At 38.3% G+C, this 14,399-nt stretch overlaps 1 protein-coding gene across 1 annotated transcript in view; it reads right to left on the bottom strand.

The window, feature by feature from the left end:
• LOC121478740 (serotransferrin-like) overlaps window positions 1-14,399 on the bottom strand; it is a 54,633-nt gene that overhangs the window by 10,632 nt on the left and 29,602 nt on the right. The window contains 5 exon segments of the mRNA XM_041733979.1: window positions 619-673; window positions 2,230-2,366; window positions 8,218-8,300; window positions 12,154-12,231; window positions 13,048-13,142. Coding sequence (XP_041589913.1) covers window positions 619-673; window positions 2,230-2,366; window positions 8,218-8,300; window positions 12,154-12,231; window positions 13,048-13,142 — 448 coding nt within the window.

Here is a 14,399-nt window from a genome sequence, read left to right as displayed (position 1 = left end):
CGTCAGGCTCCCGGTGCATGGAGCCTGCTTCTCCCTCTGTCTGTGTCTCTGCCTCTCTCTCTCTCTCTCTGTGACTATCATAAAAAATAAATAAAAAAACAAAACAAAACAAAAAAATCGGTAGAGTACAGACAAGCTGGATTCCTTAAATTCAGAAGGTTATTGCTCAACTTACAAATTTTTAAACATTAAAATCAAGCTAAATAATACTGCAAAATAGCTGGAAAACAATAAATTAAGTCATAAAATAGTATAATAGACTTTTTAATTCTTCGGAAGCATTCATTTCTTATTCTGTCAACAAAAATTTCCATGGCTTTCAAATTTTTTAGTTTCTAAAACCTTTCATATCTACTATAAATGAACTAGAAACAGTAGGAAAATAATTGAGCTTACAGTCTCAATAAACCTGAGATCTTCTTTCTATGAATTTATAAAGTATCCCATCCCATTGATGCTTTTTAGAATTCCATTAATTCTTTTGCCAATTATTTAACAAATATATTTCACACTATTCTTTAGACTGTGGTAATCATACACAACCAAAGATCTTAAGTGGTATATATATTTCCTAGGTTTTAAGATATACATTAATCAATATGACTTATTCATACTCACAGTTCTTTCTCAAGCTGTTGCTGAATTAACTTTGCGGATTTTGCCATTGTAATGTCTGTTAAAAAATAAAGACTGTTATAGTTTAAACAGAAAGGGTCTTTTCCCAAGACTTACACATATGGAAAGTTCCAATTTAAACTAAGAAACTGGGGATCCCTGGGTGGCGCAGCGGTTTGGCGCCTGCCTTTGGCCCAGGGCGCGATCCTGGAGACCCGGGATCGAATCCCACATCAGGCTCCCGGTGCATGGAGCCTGCTTCGCCCTCTGCCTGTGTCTCTGCCTCTCTCTCTCTCTCCCTCTGTGACTATCATAAATAAATAAAAATTAATAAACTAAGAAACTTCTTTTTTTTTTTTTTTTAAGAGCTTTTTACCATTAGTAGCTTCACTATCAAAGTAAGCTTTATATTTGCATGTATGGGATATCCCACAATAATGCTTACAAGTACATTAAGCTTGTGACCCTAAAACTGACTAGCTCTTTCATCAAAGTTTTCTACATCTTACAGACCTGCTAAATCAACATATAGAGAAGTCCAGCCCGAGTAACAGAAGAAAACCTTACAGCTTCTTATTTGTAACAAAAGCCTTCACCCCCAACAGAAATATCCTACTTGTCATATTAAAGTAAACCAAGCACATTTCCAGCTGATACTAAGACGGTATGTCACTCAGGTGCACCTTGGAAAGAAACACTGGTTTGGCACACAGCAAAAGCCAAATAAATATTACCTTTTCTCCTCATACTGAATAAAAGAAAACAGGTCAGGTAATGATCCTAAGACCAATTCCTGATTAGGCATTGTTAGGGTTATTACTACTCGATCACTTCTGAGAAATGTACTGGGTTCTCCATAAGATCAGAATTTTAATCTGAAAGAAGACTGTAAAATCAAATGGTTTTACCCTATGTTAGAGGTAATGAATAAAAATTAAAAAAAAAAAAAAAAAAAAAAAAAAGGGATCCCTGGGTGGCGCAGCGGTTTGGCGCCTGCCTTTGGCCCAGGGCGCGATCCTGGAGACCCGGGATCGAATCCCACATCGGGCTCCCGGTGCACGGAGCCTGCTTCTCCCTCTGCCTGTGTCTCTGCCTCTCTCTCTATCTCTCTGTGACTATCATAAATAAATAAAAATTAAAAAAAAAAAAAAAAAAAGAGGTAATGAAACTGAAGTCTAGTTTTATTGGGTGTGACAAAAAAAAAAATTAATGGTTACAGGGTTAAAGAAACACAACTTGTGTAAACTCCCCTTGATGAAATGTGCTGGAAGGTAAGCTTGTTCGAAAGGAGAGCTTCCCCCCAGCCCTCCGCAACTGTGTCAATACTGTCAATCTGACAAACTTAACTTGGTAAATGAAGTAAAATGATTTATGATTTTGAGAAATGCAAACACTGTATCAAAGAAAAGTTGGTAGTAGAACAGGTGTTCCTTAGAACAGCCTGGTAAAATTAATGAAGATGCAGGTATATAAATGATCTTAGGATTTAAAATCCTCATAGTTCATTAACAATTGCCTCTCATCTCAATAATAACAACTGTAGATAACTATATTAGCTCCTAGTAGCATTCCCAGAAAAATCTCAATTATTATTGCTGGAAAACATGATGGCACCTTGCTTATTGCAGGCAATTAAGAATGACGGTGTGTTCTTCAGACTCATGCTGTCAATGAGGACTTGATACAGGAACTCGGCCACATCTTTTACCTCTCGCTGGAAGGTTGCACTATCCACAACAAACACAATAGCCCTGGAGGGGGAGAAAGAAAAACCACCACAGAAGCATGAGGTACTGCAGCATTATATTGAAAAATTGTATCCTTAATTTCATCGAATTCAATCCTAATGAATAACACACAACAGACTCACATGCAAGCATGCACAGGTATAATCACACCATACAAATACTCACTTAACAAAGGACTACTGAGGAGATGTCAAGTGAAGTGTGTGCATTTTTGATGACTATGTACTTCTGGTGACTGTACAGTTTGAAATATTATTTTTTATCAAGTTTTATAAGACAACCAGAAACAAAGGACTACTGAGTGTTACTATCAATGACTGATCTGAAAAGACAAGAAGAAATCATGCCTGCCGTCAAAGACCAAGAAATCATTATATGCAATACTGTGATAAAATGCTAAAACAGACATATATACCTGCTATAACAGGAACAGAGAGGAAGACCATTCACATGAGAACAAGTCAAGAGGACTTAAAGGAGGATGTCAACAGCTGAGCTGGATTTTAGCCAAACAACTGGAACACAGTCCTTCTGGAAAGTAGTATGTGCCGAGCACAAAGGAGTGGGACAACATGGCCTAGAGAACTCAAGGTAGGCTAGTACACAGGGAGGAAACCGGGTCAGGCAGCAAAGGGGAATGACCCACTCATCTACAGTTTTTACTTTTCTGTTACAAAGAATTTTGGTGCTGAATGGAAGACAGATAATTCTAAGAGGGTAATCAAACTAGAAGCATAATGATCCAACAGGGCCTAATCTAAGGCAGCAACGGTGAGAATCTTCATGTGCCAGAAATAAAGAGGTATCAAAGCTAAAGCAAAGCAATCCAGGAAAAACAGCAGATAACAGACTGTAGGGACCAGGGTCTGAATGAGCATTCATCGCTGGAAATGTGCAATGGCCAACATGCAGCTGTGGAAGTAAACACCCTGCACAAAGCTTACACCCTAAAATCTAGTGGAAGGTGGTATGGGAAAATAATCCAAGAGGAACTGAAATACCAGACCTCCTGTGCCGCACAGATGGGGGGTGGGTATGAATTTACACTCTTTCATGGTGTATGATGCAGAAAAATTTATATAAAACTGGGGCAAGACTCAATGAACCCCAAGGGCCCCCAGGAGAAGGAAATATGAGCCCTTTCTGGAGAGAGGTTTTCATAGCCTACAGCAGTAAAAAACAGCAATGATAACAAAATATTAAAAACACAATACCATTTATATTATCATCCCCCAAAAATGAAACTTTGATATAAATCTAATAAAATATGTACAAGAACTATATAAGGAAAACTATAAAACTCATCAACACAATCAAAGCAGAACTAGATAAACAGAAATATTCCATCCACAATCATGGATAAGACTAAACGACTTCAAAAATATCAGTTCTTGGGATCCCTGGGTGGCGCAGCGGTTTGGCGCCTGCCTTTGGCCCAGGGCGCGATCCTGGAGATCCGGGATCGAATCCCACGTCAGGCTCCCGGTGCATGGAGCCTGCTTCTCCCTCTGCCTGTGTCTCTGCCTCTCTCTCTCACTGTGTTCCTATCATAAATAAATAAAAATTTAAAAAAAAAAAAAATATCAGTTCTTCCCAACTTGATCTATAGATTACAATAAAATCCAATCAAAACCTCAGCAACTTAATCTGTGGATGTTGAAAAACTGATTCTGTAGTTTATATAGAGGCAAAAGACTCAGAAGAGCCAACACTAAACTAAAGAGCAAAGCTGGAGGACACTGCCCAACTTAGTATGAAGCTTTAGTGATCAAGACAGCATGGTCCTGATGGAAAAAGAGACGAGCAGAACAGAATAAAGTCCAGAAAGAGACCCCTATCTATGTAGTTAAGTGATCTTTGACAAAGGAGGAAAGGCAATACACATGGTCCCCAACTTACAATACCAACTTAGAACTTTTTTACTTTACAACGATGCAAAAGCAATACATATTCAATAGATTTTGAATTATAATACCTCAGATTTTGAATTTTAATCTTTTCCTGGGCTAGTAATATGCAGTAAAATCGCTCATGATACTGGGCAGCAGCAGAAGCCACTACTCCCAGTCAGGCACTGGGTCAGGAGGGTAAGCAACTGATACACAGAACTATTCTGGTTTTTACTTGTAGTACACTATTCAACAAATTACACAGAGATATTCAACACTTTATTATAAAATAGACTTTGTGTTAGATAATTTTGCCCAACCGTAGGTTAATATAAGTGTTCTGAACACATTTAAGGTAGGCTAATAAGCTAAGTTATGATATGTGGTATGTGTATTAAATGCATTTTCAACTTGAAATATTTTCAACTTACTATGGGTTTTATCAGGATGTAACCCTATCGTAAATCGAGTAAGATCTGTACAACAGAACAAAGATAACCTTTTCAAATAATGCCAGAACGGCTAAACATCCACATGCAAAAAAATGAATACACATAACAAATAGATACAGACCATATCCTTTTCACAAAAATTAAATCAAAATGTATCACATAAATGTTAACCACAAAATTTTAAAACTCCTGAGAGAGAACACAGGAGAGATTCTAAATATCTTGGGTCTGGCAATGATTTTTTTTAAATGCAACACTAAAGGTACAATCCATGAAAAATAAAATCAATAAAGTAAGACTTTATTAAAGATAAAAATTTCTGCTCTACAAGAGTCACCATCAAAAGAATGAGAAGATGGGGGATCCCTGGGTGGCGCAGCGGTTTAGCGCCTGCCTTTGGCCCAGGGCGCGATCCTGGAGACCCAGGATCAAATCCCACGTCGGGCTCCCGGTGCATGGAGCCTGCTTCTCCCTCTGCCTATGTCTCTGCCTCTCTATCTCTCTCTCTATGACTATCATAAGTAAATAAATAAAAAAAAATAAAAATAAATAAAAAAAAGAATGAGAAGATGAACCAAAGACTGGGAGAAAATATTTGCAAAAGATATATTTGATAACAAACTGTTATCCAAAATATATAAAGAACTCTTAAAAACAAACAACCCAGGGATCCCTGGGTGGCGCAGCGGTTTAGCGCCTGTCTTTGGCCCAGGGCGCGATCCTGGAGACCCAGGATCGAATCCCACATGGGGCTCCCGGTGCATGGAGCCTGCTTCTCCCTCTGCCTGTGTCTCTGCCTCTCTCTCTCTCTGTGACTATCATAAATAAATTTAAAAAAAAATTAAAAAAAAAAAGAAAACAAACAACCCAATTAAAAAATGGGTCAAAGATCTTTACAGACACCTCACCAAACAAGATCTATAGACAGCAAATATGTCTATGAAGAGATGTTCCACATCCTGTCAATGTCATCAGGGAAATGCAACTTACAGCAGTTAGTTATCACTGCATATCTATTAGAACACCTGAAATCCAGAACACGGACAACACTAAATGCTGGTGAGGATACAGAGCAAGAGGAACTCTTATTGACGGTGGGAATGCAAAATGGTACAGCCACTTTGGAAGACGGTTTGGCAATTTCTCACAAAACTAAACATATTCCTACCATGTGAGTCCTCAACTGCACTCCTTGATATTCACCCAAAAACTTATGTCCACACAAAAACCTGCATGTGGATGCTTAAAGCAGCTTTCTTCAGAACTGCCAAAACTTGGAAGCAACCAAGAAGTCCTTAAGTAGGTGAATGGATAAACTGTGGTACGTCCAAAGACATATCATTAAGCACTAAAAAGAAATGAGCTATCAAACAATGAAAAAATATGGAAGTAACTTGAATGCATATTAGTAAGTAAAAGAAGCCAGTCTAACAGGCTACATATTATATGATTCCAACTATTTGACATTCTGAAAAAGGCAAAATATGAGGACTATAAAAAGGTGAGTAGTTGTCAGGGGTTAGGCAACAAATGGATGAATTAGCAGAACACAGAATTTTTAGGACAGTGAAAATTGTTTGATGCTATAAATTTTGAATACATGTCATTATACATTGGTTCAAATCCGCAGAATGTACAACACCAAGAGTGAATCCTAATGTAAAACACAGATTCAGAATGATTATGGTGTGTCAGTGTAGGTTCATCAATTATTAACAAAGGAATCATTCTGGTGAAGGATGCTTATAATAGGGAAGGCTAATCATGTTGTGTGGGGCGGGGAAGAATACAGGAAATCTTTGCACCTGTTGCTTAAGTTTGCTACGAAGCTAAAACTGCTCTAAAAAATATTGTACTTTTTTAAAAAATCCACACAATAAACAGACTGCTCATCACCCCCATCTTGTGGGCAAGGAAGCAACAACAAATTAAAATTAAGACCTCTTTAAAAATAAGAAAAGACAATTGGACTCTTTCCATAGTTTGACTATTGTGGGCATTGCTACTATAAACATTGGGGTGTAGGCGCCCCTTCAAATCATGTTTATATTCTTTGGGTAAATACCTAGTAGTGCAATTGCTGGGTCATAGGGTAGTTCTATTTTTAACTTCTTGAGGAACTTCTGTACTGTCTTCCAGAATGGCTTTACCAGACTGCACTTCCACCAAGAGTGTAAGAGAGTTCCACTTTCTCTGCATTCTTGCCAATGTTTGGTGATTCCTGACTTGTTAATCTTAGCCATTCTGAAGTTGTATCTCACTGTGGTTTTAAGGAGAGCATGTGATGTAATGAGCGCTGGGTATTATATGCAGTGGATGAATAACTGAACTCTATAGCTACATAATGATACACTATTTGTTTTCTTGTTTTTGAGATTTTATTTATTCATGAGAGACAGAGAGAGAATGAGAGAGAGGCAGAGACATAGGCAGAGGGAGAAGGAGGCCCCATGCAGGGAGCCTGACGTGGAACTCGATCCCAGGTCTCCAGGATCACGCCCTGGGCTGAAGGTAGTGCTAAACCACTAAGCCACCAAGGTATCCCATGATACACTATTTGTTAACTAACTGAATTTAAATAAGTTAAAAAAAATAAGGAAAGAAACAACTACCTCATTTAATCAAACCTAAGATTCCATCAATTAAAAGACACATTATTATCTCAGATACAAGAAAGGGAAAATATTGCCAACTACTATGACACAAACAACTATAACTAGCATTCTAATTTCACAGATATGAAAAGGACTTAAAATCAATGAAATGTGATATACTGATTTTCCTCTTAAGTTCATATCAGTGTTAGAGACGAAACAAGGGCAGCCCGGGTGGCTCAGTGGTTTAGCGCTGCCTTCAGCCCAGGGTGTGATCCTGGAGACGGGGATCAGGTCCAGTGTTGGGCTCTCTGCATGGAGCCTGCCTCTCCCTCTGCCTGTGCCTGTGCCTCTGCCTCTCCCTCTTTCTGTATGTCTCATGATTAAATAAATAAGAAATCTTAAAAAAAAAAAAAAGGGGGGGGGGAGACAAAACAAGAATCAAGTATTTTCAACTGCAGCACCAGAATTTTAAATAACAGTAACATTAGGAAAATACTAAAAGAAATATGAAAATATTGTTCTGTTCTTTTGAGGCACTAAATTTAGGTAATTTAAGAACAGAAATATATAATGTTGAATTTAAATAACTTCTAAGATTTCACCTGGCTTTCAAATTCCTGTTTTGGATTTTAATAGTTCTACACATTATTAAAATTTATCCTCAAAGTAAACGAAAACTTTACTAACATGGTTACAGTTAACACTTTCTGAACTCTTGAGAAACACTTTCAAATGTTATCTCATATAATCTCCATAAAATCCTAGTAAAGGTGGGCTTGCAACCCAGAACTGGTTGACCTCAGGATCCATGCTCTTTTCCCTATAGGGCACCAGGCTGCCTCCTGAATACCACCACTGCAAGCATGGGTGGCCTTGATATACAGATTCAGGCAAGTTGACACCAAATCCTACTTACCTGGCTGAAGCCTTAAAACGCTCTAAGAACTGAAGTCTCAAGCTCTCATGGCCAGGGAGATCAATCAAAGTCAGGCTAGTGGCCTACAGATGACAGTAATAACATTAAATAAATGTTTTGGTCCTTATTCACATTCACAACATGAACTTTTCATATGAGATTTCAGGTACCAGAAGAGTGTCCATAAACAAAAAAATGTTCACCATAATTAATTAATGAATCAAATAAATGTTCACACAGCATCTTCTATTTATAAATCACTAGTAGGGGCTCCTGGGATTTAACAGTGAGCAAAAACAGACATGATCCCTGTTCCAACAGGGTTTATAATATAATCAGAAAGATCAACACAATGTAAAATTACAAATAAATGTAAAATTACAACTTTGATAAATGTTCTGAGGGTACGTGAAAAACCTGACCCTGTCTGGGGGAGTCAGAGAAGTAAGATCCGTCTGAGGTTGGGGAAATATACTAGTATGAATAAAAACAAAAACATGTGAATGTGAAAATAGTAGTGAACATTCACAAACTAAATCATGTAATTGGAGATCTACACTTTATCATATAGCATGTTATCATTACAGGGATCCCCAATCTTTGTTAACAACAAAACATTCCTTTACGTGTCCACTATAATTTTTTAAATATTTGTCAACTAGACATACTGTTTATTTGTTCCAAATGTCAATATTTTGTGTCAATCACTGAAACAGGGAGGCAATGTGCCCATTCTGAGCTGACTCACTAAGCACCCACTAAAGTGCTGTTCATTCCAGGCATTCTTCCTTGAGCTCAGAGTCAATCTGGATGTGGCTATGCTCAGTAAGACTCTCTGGTATAATCCTGGTAAGTTTATCAGACCTATGAACGAGTTCCCGATTTTCTACCTTATCCATAGCCAGCCCTAACCACTGTTCAGCAGGAGCAAGTCAGCAATATGCACAGATCTGACATAATTACAACCGGATTCATTATGACCTGTCACTGAGTCTGCATAGTCTTTTAAGGGCAAAAATATGATGGATGCAAAACAAACAAAGATGTATGCTAGCTTAAAAAAAAAAAAAAAAACATACTGGTAAGAGTTTGGGGATTTCAGGTTAGGATCCATTACCGTATTTCATAATCAGCAGTACACCACTATAAGGAATTTAAAAAGACACATTAGGGATCCCTGGGTGGCACAGCGGTTTAGCGCCTGCCTTTGGCCCAGGGCGCGATCCTGGAGACCCGGGATCGAATCCCACGTCGGGCTCCTGGTGCATGGAGCCTGCTTCTCCCTCTGCCAGTGTCTCTGTCTCTGTCTCTCTCTCTCTCTGTGACTATCATAAATAAATAAAAAATAAAAAATAAAAAGATTTAAAGTGTTTGAACTAACTTTAAAAAAAAAAAAATAAAATAAAATAAAAAATAAATAAAAAGACACATTAATAGATACATTACTAACTTGAGAGAGACTAGATCTAAAACATAGGAGGGTGGGAAGCTGGGAGGAGTTTAAAAAGGGAGGAATGTTCTACATTTTTCTCTCTCTCTCTCTCTTTTTTTTTTTTTAAGAGAGAGCATACATGGAATGGGGGCAGAGGGAGAGCTAAAGACAATCTCAAGCAGGCTCCATGCCTAGCACAGAGCCCTATGCAGGGCTTGATCTCTTAACTCTGAGATCATGACCTGAGCCAAAATCAAGAGTCAGCTCCTTAACCGAGCTGAGCCACCCAGGCGCCCCTACATCTTCAATAAAAATATGCAAGCCTCGTATGTAAAGTTTTCCAAAAGCCATATTAAAAAAGTTAAAAGATATAAAGTTAAATTAATAATATATATCATTTAACCCAATGTATCTAAGAAATCTTTTTAAAAGTAAAAAAAATGTCAAGGGGATGCTTGGGTGGCTCAGCGGTTGAGGGTTCGCCTTCAGCTCAGGTCATGATCCTGGAGTCCTGGGATCGACTCCCACATCAGGTTCCCTGCATGGAGCCTGCTTCTCCCTCTGCCTGTGTCTCTGCCTCTCTCTCTCTCTCTCTCATGAATAAATAAATTAAATCTAAAAAAAAAAAAAAAAAAAATCAAGAAATTGTTGGTATTTTACTTTTCATTCCAAGTTCAAGATCTGTTGTATACTTTACACTTCTAGCATCCCTCAATTTGGACTAGTCACATTTCAGGTGCTCAACAGTCACACATAGCCAATGGCTATTCCATTGGAAAGTACAGGTCTAAAGTATACCCTGGAATATCCAGGTCTAAAGTATACCCTGGAATATCCCACTTAAAAAAATCTGGCACAAGTCCCTCAAGAATTAAAAATCTCTGAAACCTGAACCACCAAAACCTAAAATCTTGGGAGTTTAAAAAAGACTGGGCTAGGGCCTGATCCTGGAGACCCGGACCCTGCATGGAGCTTGCTTCTCCCTCTCCCTGTGTCTCTGCCTCTCTCTCTCTCCCTCTCTGTCTCTCGTGAATAAATAAATAAAATCTTTAAAAAATAATAATAATAAAAAGGACTGGGCTAGAAAGAGCACATTATTGAAAAAAGCAAAAAGTATTTGTAAGACATTTAGAAGAATGTCTCTTTATCTCTGTTTACAATATTTAATTCTGGAGGCACCAGAAAAGGGGGCAGGAGGCAAAGAAAAGGAGAAAAGCTCTCTAAGATAACTATTTTCATTCATCTCTCTTTACATCCACCCCTCAACCAGCCCCCACCCTTTCTTCCACTCATCAAATACTTATTTTGCATTATAACTGACTTAGCAGTCACTATCCACATTCTGGAGCTACATAGGTACATAAAATGTCCTTCTGGTGATTCCTAACTGGTATCTGAAATGTCACATGCATGCTCTTTAAGATATTCACCACAACAATGTATAACCAAAAGATTTTAACAAACTAAATGTTTGTTAATAGAGCTCTAAGTAAATAAGAACTTAATTGAATGGTACAGTCACATAATGGAATACTATGTAGTTCACAAATCAATCAGGGTGTACTATGTGTACAAATGAGGGAGAAAAACAAAACAACTCAACTCTATCAGTCATACTGTTAAAAAACAAAAGAAAACATGGGGCACTTGGGTGGCTCAGTGGATTGAGCACCCAACTCTTGGTTTTAGCTCAGGTCCTGATCTCAGGGTCCTGGGATGGAGCCACAGGTCAGGCTCAATGCTGTGCTTGCAGAGAGTCTGCTGAAGACTCTGTCTCTTGTCTCTCCCCTACCCCTCTCCTGGCCTGTGCACATGGTCTCTCTCTCTAATAAATAAATCTTTAAAAAAAAAAAAACAAAAACAGTGGGCAAAGGGAACGTTTAAAAAAAAAAAAAAAACTGGGGTGCCTGGCTGGTTCAGCTGATGGAACACAGGACTTCTGCTCTGCCGGTTGTGGGACTGAGCCTCATGCTGTGTGAAGAGATTACTTAAAAATAAAATCTTAAAAAAATGTAACAGATACACAGATATGGTTGCATATGCACAGACTATCTGAAGGGTACACAGGAAAATGGTTAAGTTATTGCCTCTAAGGAGAAGACCTAGTAGGGACAGGAAAGGCAAAATTTTCACTGAATATTCTTCTTAACCTTTTGAATTTTGAATTATTGAACAAAAATTCAATATTAGAAAATTCAAATATAAGAAAGGCTTAATGCTCACCTTCTAGAACTCATGGTAAAGTTGGAAAGACATAGAAACAAAAACTAGTAAAATGTAATGTAACATCTGTGTGCATGAAGTACAACAAAACAGGATGGCATGATTACATCTGCTGCTTGGATGGCCAAAAGCAGAATTTGTCACATGGATTCTATTATCCATAAAAATAAGCTATGAATGGTACCTACACCCTTAGACTAATTTATCCTACATATGTCCTTTCATGAAACACCAAAGTAAAGTAAAATTCTCAGATTCCCAATATTCCATGAACCCCTTACCCTGGTATTGTTGACTCTGTACATAGCAGAGCTGTCGGTGATAGAAGTCTGAGTGTCCCTATAAAGGCCAGTTAACAACTGTAAAAAAAACAATATAAAGGAGATCAGAGTAAATACATAAATAGCAAATCTAAAGAGAGCAATTTTATTCTAACTCTCCAATGGGCCAGGTCAAATAAATGAATGTTGCTTGCAACAACTGAAAAAGACTATATTGTTTTTTTCCTTGTAGAAAAATCTGATTCACTGCATCTTCATTCCCCTTTCCACAATGAAAAAAAAAAAAACCAAAAAACCTAGTTTTCAAATGGTTTGGTGGCCAAATTTACCAAACTTCTACAAATATTTTTAATTATCACAAATCATTATAAATTATATTTCTGTAGTGGAAGGGAAGTAATTTATCCTCTCAAAAGGAAGAATAAAAGGTAGTTCATAAAACTGCCCCCAAAATGGGATAAGGACTAAATAACAGTATCTGGCAGGTGCAAGAAAATAGCAAAGGTCAAGAAATTCCAGTTCACAAATTTTTCAAGAGTCTTTTCAAGTTTTTCAAGTCTTCAAGTGAGTCAAGAATTAACTCCCCAGGGATGCCTGGGTGGCTCAGTGGTAGAGCGTCTGTCTGCCTTTGGCTCAGTTGTGATTCCAGGGTCCTGGGATGGAATCCTGCGTCAGGCTCCCCACTGGGAGCCTGCTTCTCCCTCTGCTCATGTCTCTGCCTCTCTCTATCTCTCATGAATAAATAAATAAAATCTTAAAAAAAAAAATTTTTTTTAACTTCCCAAATTGTGAGCATCAGCTCCCTTTCCAAAATGAACTATGACCTCGCAGGGATAATGGGATGGCCTAACATTTCCTATCAACTTTAGAAGAGGTGTAAATCAAAGCATTTACCCTGACAAACAGCAATGTTTTCCCAGAGTTGCAGAGGCCAACAAGAAGAACAGCTCTTTGACTGCTCCTTCTGCTCCGGATGAACTTCCAGAACACTGTGGAATAGAGAGAAACAACCAAAATTATGCCTTTTTCCCCAACACAAATAACACAAGCTATTCTAAATGTTTTACATTTATTTCAGTGCACATTTCCAAACGTTAAATGGAATGAAGTTATATTAAATGGTTATATCATATTTGAGCATATTATGGAATCTATATCACACAAATCAATTCACATCAATACCGTAATTCACTCTAAAAGAACGTTTATTAGACAAACTTAGGCGCTTAACTTCCTTACACAGGACAGGTGAAAATGACATTTGGGTTGTTCTATACTATGAACCATTTGTAAATGTCTCACTCTTGATGTAAACATCTCTGAAACAAGATAGAAGGTTTTTTAACCTTCAAGTAGCCCTAAACAGGAGATTGACAACTGCATCTGATTCATAGAGGGTAGCTGGTTTTTAACCTCTTCTGAATGTTTGATGATCTAAATCGTAGGGTGCATATTAAAAACACTATGTTGATCTAAAAAGAAACTGGAGTTATAGATACCCGTCATTAGACACCCAAAAGTCCAGTATTTGGGGGACTTCTTGGGGCTTGACTATAAAATCTTTATTTTAATAACTTTTCCCCCTGTGTAAGTTACTATTAATGGTTTGTCATTCTCTAGGATATTAAATGGAAGCAGATGCTCCCTACTTTTCATGTGGAAGTGGACCAATGTCTATAAAGAGTGATAAAGTTAATAACTCAAAAAATATATATATATATAATATATATGCCTTGATCATCAATAGTATGCCTGAATGGTCGGGGTAGAGAAATTAACAGAAGTCTCACAGAACCCCTCATTCGGCTGGAACTTCCCTGGTATTTTTGCCACCGTTATAATCATTACTGTTGTTAGTGTTCCCAGCGGGAAAGTATGTGCTGAGTGAATGGAGGGCTGGTTCTTGGATTCCCCATAAACGTGGGGGTGTTGTGCCCCCAGGCTTCTCACGTGTAGCCTATTTATCACCGTCCTTACCTCCGGCTCGAGTCTAGCCGCCTACTCGGTCATTAGGCCCTTCACGGAGTGCCAGCCACTATCAACTGTCAGCCCTTCTGTGTCTGCACACCCCCCCCGCCGACTGTGGACTCCTCAAGTGCAACCTTGTCTTATGCACTGTGTATCCCCAGCGCCCAGGAAGCAAACTTGGAGTTAAAGACCTGCGAGTCTTGGTAGAAAGAGCAAAGAAAAGGGGGGGCGGGGAGGACCGCGCGCTCCAGGCGTAGCAGGGGCAGAAAAAGGAAAAG

The sequence above is a fragment of the Vulpes lagopus genome, chromosome 19 (genome assembly GCF_018345385.1).
Source record: "Vulpes lagopus strain Blue_001 chromosome 19, ASM1834538v1, whole genome shotgun sequence".
Classification (NCBI taxonomy): domain Eukaryota; kingdom Metazoa; phylum Chordata; class Mammalia; order Carnivora; family Canidae; genus Vulpes; species Vulpes lagopus.
This window is presented reverse-complemented; position numbering and strand designations above follow the sequence as displayed.